The sequence below is a fragment of the Orussus abietinus genome, unplaced genomic scaffold (assembly GCF_000612105.2).
Source record: "Orussus abietinus isolate OABI.00-Male unplaced genomic scaffold, Oabi_2.0 scaffold44, whole genome shotgun sequence".
Lineage (NCBI taxonomy): Eukaryota > Metazoa > Arthropoda > Insecta > Hymenoptera > Orussidae > Orussus > Orussus abietinus.
The window spans coordinates 816,088-824,876 of NW_019394518.1; the positions used below are offsets into that span (position 1 = coordinate 816,088).

The window sequence follows — 8,789 nt, forward strand, 5'->3', positions numbered from 1 at the left end:
GACTCGCTGACCAACGTTACATCGGTCATACCCGTTCGCCGCTCTCTTCGCGATTCCCCCGGGAACATCAAGATTGGGATCACGCACGCATCTTGCCGTGAATTTATTCGCACTTGGTCGGACCACCTTGCGCAATTCGTGGCTCGCGGGCGAGTACTGCCGACGGCGCGCTCGGAGAGTGCGCTCAGTCTCCTGGGGCACTCTCGGACCGACGGATCGCCCATAAGACGAGACCAGCCGGTTTAAAGAGATCCCGAAGACGTTCCAGAGGAGAGGCAGAGGATTTAAAGAGAAACTAAGGATGCCGTTACTCCTGGAGGTCTGCAGCAACGAGGCTGTCTGCGAAGCTCTTGGTGGAAATCTCGCTCTTCTCGCCGAGCTGCGAGACAGACTTCGCGAGTGGCTCAAACTTCAACCCCATCTTCCGCAAGGTTCGAATTTACCTATTGCTCTCAGTTCCGCCATGACTCGTAAAATGGTGGTGGTTAATGATAGATGGTGGTGAATAGAGTAATTACTCTATGGAATATTCTTTTTGAAAAATGTGACGGGGGACAAATGAGAACTTGGTAGCTTAGCGCTGCTCTTATAACGATGCGCATAAGTACGTTTCCATGTCATAGAGGTGCAGAATAGGAGTCATTTAAGGTTTTATATAATTAAAGTGAATAAGTACAACTGTTAACCTATCTTATAGGTTAGCCCCCCAAATTAGTATCCGTTCCCATGGAGCAGAAGACGCATTGCATCCTGTTAAAAACTTGACTTAAAACTGTTTAACTCTACAATACAGATTTAAGATCCAATGTTTCGAGTCTGACGTCAATGTTTACGGTTTTGGCAAAATTAACAACTCTATTGAGGGTCAAATCCCTCATAGGCACATCTTATAGATACTTAGAGATGAATCGCAGCTTCGATCGAAGAGGATCGTAGAAAACGACGTGCTAAGCGGTATCTCGGTTCGAAGATACGGAGCCAAATCGTTCGATTACCGTTCTAGAAGAACGTCTGCAATCGGGGATAAGGGAGGGATTCAACGAGGGTTGAACCCTCGTTAATTGTGGGGCTTCAAACGGTAGTTTAAGAGTCCTGTCAAATCTTACAGTCAGGGAAATTGCAAGACGAAAGACCATTACAACTTCTGGAAAGAAATGCTTATATAGAAAACCATTTACTGCCATTACTGCAATGTTAAAAGAAAATGGAACCTTAAATAATGATCGGGGGAAACTCATCGAAATTATTCTACATTAGAGGTACCTATTTTTTACACATGTACATTAAATTTAAATTCGTAAAATGTGATTTCGCTAAATGTAAAGTTGTTAAATTTTACCTGAAATTCGAAATCTGAAACTGTAAAATGCGGACGTAAGATGAGAAAGTTATACCTTCGAATAACGGCACATTGCATCGTGCAATACTGATGTAATGGCTAGAAAACCTAGGAAATTACACAACTACCTAGCCAAATTAACGTACAATTATCACAAGCAGACGACTCAATCCGTCCGTTTCAAGTTATATAATCAGAAAGTAGTTGAACGCTAAAACGTAATATTTACGAAGCAACGATGCACTAGTTTCGTCAAGATACAGAAAGTTCAGGAAGATCACTAATCGCTCTTGAATAATATAATAATTAACTGACAATCACCAGCAAGTACCCTTCGTACTCTTTATGTAATGTAAAATTATACACGATAAGTGAAACGTTGTTTATCAAACTTGTATTGATGCATTTTCTTAAGTCCTGCATTGCCTGTAAGCTTCTTACACCCTATGTACTTCGTATGCAGGCGAACATTCTATCATCCTCGTAATATACATCAGCATTATAGTCATCTACAAATTACGCAGCGGAAGCATTTAATTTTGTCAATCTCTGTGCCGTTAAATTTCCGAAATGAAGTGAGCCGTAATGTATTCTGGATGAGATACATATATTGTTAGCCTTACAGCACTCTGCATTTATCAGATATGACTGTAGAATATATAATAGATACATCCATTCACATAAAATGAAAGATAGAAAGTTTTATGCTTGCGGCTATTTCCGAGTGCTTTCTCGCATTGTCGGACCAAATCTGATTTTTTCAACGCTCAATAAAATGACCAAACCTAAAATAATAGAAAGTATAAATTACTCTAGATCTGGACAAAAACATCGTTAAGCGACACGTTTTGTCTTGTCATATGTGTAATTAAATGACACAAACTGTAATTTATCCCAAGTCTTCGTTGCCCTGAAAAGTGCAGCGAGAAACATTTCTCTTAGGTAGGTCACTCTTTATAAGGAACGGCAAAAAAATTACAAAGCACACTTTCGCCAACGGTAGAATACAAGTCATTTGTCATGTACTGCTTAAGCGGTCGCCCGCCACATGGGTTTCATCCTTTTTCCTCGCTGGGCAGCTTAAGAGAGCAAGAAAACGCGAAGAGTCCGAGATTTTTATTCGAAAATGGGCAATTTTCCAGTAGAGGGCCCCCCTGGCGACAAGAATACCGAATCACCCTTCCGGAAAGCACAAGCTTGGAACTCTCCGAGCCATTTTCCCAAGCGTTTCCCGCCGTTTTCTCGTAACCTCGTCAAGTCGAGCCGTCGTATCTTGCTGGCCCCTTAATCCTCGGATTGCGAAACCTTTGTTGTACTTCCCGTTTTGTACTTTCCGCATTGGCCTTGGGGGAATCGGTTTCCCGGAGCCTAATAAAGCTCCCTCTACCTCTGCCCGAGGTTCCCGCTTTGTCTCGGCCTTACTCTTCCGAGGCGAGCCCGTTCCCCCAGGATTTGGGGCCAGGAAAGACCACGTCTCGGCCCGGATGAAGTTCCTCGAGAAAACTGGGAATCCGGGCAACGAAGACCACCACGGCGAGCCGAAACTTCGATTGGAACTTCGTTTACCCCGGGCTGGAGTGAATACCTTTTGTCAACACGCTCTCAAACATTTACCATTCTACTGGAAGTGCCAATTGCGGTTCCAATCTCTCCTAATAGTAGCGAAATTTCACCGAATTCGTAGGCGACTCGAATCCGGAGGTTCTGCCGCGGTTTCGTGATCTACCGCGACTTCTTCCTCTGGGTCAATATTGTATGTAAACATTTAATCGAGTTCCAAAATACCGAAAATCGATTGGGCTTTTCACTCCGGTTTACCTTACCCTTTAAAACCGAATTGGCCACGATTGAGATTTTCGACGATTTGGAGAGAGTTTTTTGAATTGGCGCGAGCAAAAAAGTAGCCGGAAAAGAAGGACATATCCTTCCAAGACCTCTATAAAGTGCTAATTGAATTCGATTTGGATTGAATCCTATTAACGATGTCACTTTCAAGATTGATTTTGGTACAATTACCGAAACCAAAATGATAGTGCTATTACTAAAATGTTTGCTCTCACGCCCATTTACGTTAAGCTACATATCGACCGTAGTCCATTGATCTTTTGAGGGTATTCTGGCATGTTGAAGAGAAAACTATTTTAATCTACCTCCTAGCTCCGAGGCAGTTTTTACTACGCGGGGTTGCGTTGTATATTGAAAGCAGGAGAAGCAATTTCAATGAGATTTTAAAGCGCCTTTATAACGTCGTCCCCGCATAAGACGGAAACGATGCCTGTGGATTCTCTTGCTTTTGCAGGAACGTCACCATCTTCGACTCGATATTAAATCTTGCCCGAAGATCTAACGCCTGCCCATGATTCTGTTTCACAGATCTGCCCAATGAAAGACTAGAGTATTTCGTAATCGGTACCAAGTTGAGTCTGGAACTAGCCAAACAGAAACTTGATACGTACTACACGGTGAGACGACTGGTCCCTGAGATTTTCCAGGACCGGGATCCTGCAGGACCTTGGGCCACCCGTCTTCGAGAAATTTTGTACGTAGACGTGCAATTAAATTTTCATGACTTCTAAAAGAAAGACCTACATTTTTAAAACGACTAAAAACAATTTTTCTAAATAATAACATTGCATGAACTATTATCGTAGTGCATTTCGTATTTGGATATGTGAAAACTGTTTTAACTTGATTCTTTTGAACGAACTACTGATCTTTTTTCTTCGTTTGAATATTTAATAAAGAAATATAGCTTACAATCGCGTGGAAGCTTGCGATTTCTTCTCCTACTTTTACTTTACAGGAGTAAATGGAGAAGAGTCGTAAACTCATTACACGTAATAATCGATTCTTTTTTCTTAGGCAGTGGGTCTGTTTACCAAAACTTAATTCGGAGAAATTCCGGGTATCGATTTTGCGATCCATCAGTGAGGATGCTTCGAAGTTCCAGCCTTGGGACTTATTCAAGTAAGCGTAAACAATATATACTCCCTAGTACAATTACGGCCTTAAGAATTATATTTGTAGCCTACCTTAACGACCGTTGTACTTTTGGTAGATTTTAACAAGACAAACGTTACGCGTAATACAATTTTTTAAATAAATGTTAAAGGTTCGATTAATTGTAATGGAATCGAAATGACCACTAAGCCAAAGTCATTGCAGTAATGCAGCTCTACCGAGGTTTTTATCCGGATTTGATACATCATTACAGTCCGTGAGATTGATGTTGCATTTGAACTGGTCGATTTAATACCAAAATATATCGTGCACTAACGCTTTGACAGTCCTTGACATAAAATTACGTTTCATGTAGGAAATAGTCATGTAGTCATGTATGTTCAGAGTGCAACGCTGACTGGCAACGTGTTAATAGAAATGTTGATTTCACAGATTTCTAATGCGCGTAGAAAGTGGAAACAGCTACCGTAATTAATCAGTGTTTTATTGACTTACGAATCTCGTCCCTCATCTCGGCCATTAAAAGATAACTATCTGCTACATCGAGTTCAGATAACAATACGGATGTTGAAAAACCCCAAAATATAAACAAAATACTGGCAATCATAAAGCAAGCATCAAATTTTAACCGATCGATTAAATTAAACTTTTGACCCCCACAACGTAACGATGTTAATGATTAATATTTCTCTTCTCAAAAACAGATATTTTCTTAGCATTCATTAATTTAGAAAATCTGTTCATTCGAAAACAATAATTCTCATGTCCAATTTACAAAAGCGCTGCATTTCGTTTGACAACGATTCCAAACCACAATCTCAAGCCATCTTCCTCTCTCCAGCTTTCCCTTGCAGCTTTCCTGTTTTCCGTGAATCCCGCCTCTGCATCTCCTCTATCTGGCGCAACCTACCATTTTCGTTTACCAACACTACCAAGCATCGGGCATGTTACCTAATACCGAACCCCATGAAAAAGAAAATTGCATGCATCCCCGGTATAGAGTTACAGCCACGACGGCATTTCTACCGATATCACGAGCCTCGTCAAAATACAAAGTCTCGTGTATCCAAATATAAAGCTAGATCTCTTTTCTCTTTACGGGCACGTAAGCTCGCCACTGCGGGAGATAATTTTTCGCACCCCCTGTAGCTCGACTGCATTTTCCAACTCCAAGCCACGACGGCATCTCGAATCCCAGTCCATTCCGGTATCCTGGTATCCTGGTATCCTGACATCCTGACATCTCGGCATCCTCGCATTGCTCATATCCTAAGACGAAAGCCCAGCAGGAGCCACCAAAGGGCTGCGCAGGCACGGCTTTCATAAACAAGTGCACGCCTAGGGCGGCGTAAAGCTCGCGCTTTATCGAAACGCTTTCCGGGCTCGCGGATGTTGTTACTCTTATTATTTACAACGGGACTACCCGCGGAGTAATTTCCTCGCGAGTACGAACCGCTCTCGGGGCCCCGGGCCGTAATCGGGGTGGCTCGTAATGCCACCCTTAACTCGCGACTTAGTCCAAGGACGCGCTCCTCCCTCGGGAAGAGGGCGTCCCGACGCCTCCCCGAGCCCGGAATCCCGCTTCTTCTTCCGGCATGCACCCACCGCTCTTGCCACTTCCGTTTACCAACGCGGTCGCGCATCGGCCGCAATTTCTCCGGACTTTATGAGCCGACCTCGATTTAATTACACGGCCCACCTCCCGCTTCGGCTAGGTACAGCTTCATGGTGGGCGACGTCCGTATTTCGGAGTGTCGCAGCCTCGGCGACGTTTACATTTACGACCTCTCCGCCGCGAGGTTGGCCCACCTAGGGAAGCTCAGCCCGACCATCCTGAAGAAATGCGAGGTCGTCGCCACGGTGAGTTTTGGACCCCTCCCGACGTCGTCGGAAGCAAAAAAGACAAACGTCGAAAGGGCTCAACCAAACGGGGGAACTTCCGACTCCCGGATCATCCCGATCTGCCCCTTTTCGACGTTTTTCCCTGCCTTCTCGCTGGCCTATCTCCTTTTCGCTCTTCCTCTTCCTCTCTTTTTTCGACTTTAAACCGAAGGCTCTCCCCGGGAGAGGTGCGAGGGAACCGGAGCTTCGGATCTCCTGTAGCCCGGTGAGTCTCGCTAATACTCTCCGGGAGAGTTTTCTCTCGCGCGTTCTCGCGGGGGTCGCTTTATCGTGCGCCCGGAATTCTACTCCATCGGGCAGGAATGCCGGGGATACTCAAATTCCTGCGACCCCGCATAAACAGTCCTCTTCGAACCGCTTATTCCTCGGAGATTTCGAACTTCGCGGAGAAGTAGGAACCAAGTCGCAAAGATCTCTCTTATCGTTGGACACTTTCGCTTTCTCAGGGGTAGGGGCGAGAAAAAGGGTGGAGGTTCGAACAAAATCGAACGTAAGGTGTCTTCATCAGCACCACCTTTGAACAGGGCGACCAAGAGACCGTGAAACGAATAATTCGATCATGTCGAAGGATCTGGGAAGGGCACCGACGATAAGTGAGATGATTCTTGGGGTCAAAAGGGTACAGTTCACGCTGGGCTGAAAAAAGGAAGACAACGAAGTGCGTTAGAAAGGGAGGACAAGGGAGAGACGGGGGATCGATAAACCAATAATCGAGTACGATCGCACGAGCGAGGTCTTTCCTCCCTGGTCTTTCCTCGCGCGAAACCTTCCTGAAAAGACTCGGAGCTTTGTTGCAGAAGGCGTTCGCCGCGCGAATAAAAGGAATCCATTTCATCAACGCGCCGAGTTTCATCGACCGAATCGTCGCGCTGGTGAAGTCGACGTTAAAGCCGAAACTAGCCGACAGGGTGAGTAGGCGGAGAGACGACGATTTACGGTAGTGGTCGCAAGGCAGCCGCACTTTTTGGGGGTCACCACCTGGGAATGAAAATTGTGCGGGAATGGAGCGAGTGCAACGATTTACGAAAGAGGATTTATTGCTTACAGGTGCACGTTCACTCCTCGGGGTACGAGACTCTCTACGATCACGTACCCAGGGAAATCCTGCCCAAGGACTACGGTGGTGAACAAGAATCCATGGACGTGCTATCAGGTAAGCAGCAGACATAAGGCTGACGTCCCGGGGAGAATAGCGTCGCTCTTTTCCCTTAAGTATGGCTTTGCTTGCTCCTGGGCAAGAGATTGACCGGCAGGGCTCATCTAATGGGTAAGCTGTGATCTGTTTTCTAGAAAAATGGAACGAAAAACTGTTGGAGTGGCGGGACTGGTTCCTAGAGCAGCAAAACGTGGCGGTGGACGAATCTCGTCGATCTGGACCAACCATCGACGAAGACGACCTGTTCGGATTTTCGGGCTCTTTCCGGAAGCTGGAAGTCGATTGAAGACATTCGAAAGCACCCTCCGAAGAGCCTTCTGGCGTTGCGATGAGGGTGTCGACCCTTCTTTCAACCCCTTCGACCGGACTCGTGTTTATTCGAACGAACGCCCGTTAAAGTAGAAAATCCCAGAAAAGGCCAGACGTAAACATGCGTTAAAACGTTCCGACCAGGACGAGGATGCTCCTAAGGATTTCCGTATACTTATCCAACGTGCAAGTACGTACAACGTTGTCGTAACCAGACGACAAAAGAGAGTCAAGAAAGCTATCGATATTACGACCCCAATACATTAGCAAGGGAGGATGCGTTCGTCGCGAATCGACGAAAAGGGCGTAATTCGGAATTATACCAACGAAAGGGATATCTAGGGGAACGGAGGAATAGGTGTTACGGAGACCCCTAGGGACCTTGGCAAAGAGAAGAGGTCGGAGGTGCGATAATAGGGATAATATATGGTCATGAGCTATCCTTTGCCGCCATCCCTCTATAAGATGTCGTGGATTCCGGTGAACCTCTCGCTTTAAAGGCTCTCAAGCTGATTCTTGACTCTAATAACTTTAGAATCGACCCGTAATGACCTTCCGTGAAGAATTTAAAGCAATGTTTCTTTTCATTCCGCAGTTTATTTATTTCACAAAATTTTAATTAACCTCCCAACATATTTAGCCAATTATTGCCCGTAAGGAACATTTTAAGCAAGGGAACATCTTTACAATAAATAGAATTTATTTATATAATATTCAACGTTCCCAGTAGTAAAGTAAACGACATTATTTGCATTACTGTAAACGATATGGATCTATTTTACCAAAGACAAGTCTTTAGTGGTTTGCTGTCTCGACTTTACGAACGTGTTCTGTTCAAGATCAGGTAGCCATGCTTGCAAGCTCCTGAGACACGGAATCAGAGGCCATTTCGCTTGATTGACTTTAATAGCGAAATTATTCAGAAAATTCTGCGATCCGTTAGTTAAAAGGACCTCATCCAGAGTCTAACTTAAGGGACGTCGATTTACGGCCGCCCATCCGTCGTCCTTCGGTTTAATTGGATTCCGCGTACGGCTACGACGATTATGGTAACTCGTTAAGGTTCTACACGGTGGAGGGAAGATGGTAACTTGAAGCGGTATCCTGAACGGTTGCATCGCT

The 8,789-nt window shown here is 44.9% G+C and overlaps 1 protein-coding gene across 1 annotated transcript; it reads left to right on the top strand.

The window, feature by feature from the left end:
- The first annotated feature begins 254 nt into the window (after positions 1-254).
- On the top strand, positions 255-8,404 carry LOC105703855 (alpha-tocopherol transfer protein). Its single transcript, XM_012432989.1, has 7 exons — positions 255-431; positions 3,713-3,878; positions 4,202-4,306; positions 6,016-6,160; positions 7,000-7,110; positions 7,250-7,355; positions 7,493-8,404. The coding sequence occupies exons 1-7, from the start codon at positions 302-304 to the stop codon at positions 7,642-7,644; spliced, it is 915 nt and encodes a 304-aa protein (XP_012288412.1). The 5' UTR covers positions 255-301; the 3' UTR covers positions 7,645-8,404.
- Positions 8,405-8,789: the final 385 nt, after the last annotated feature.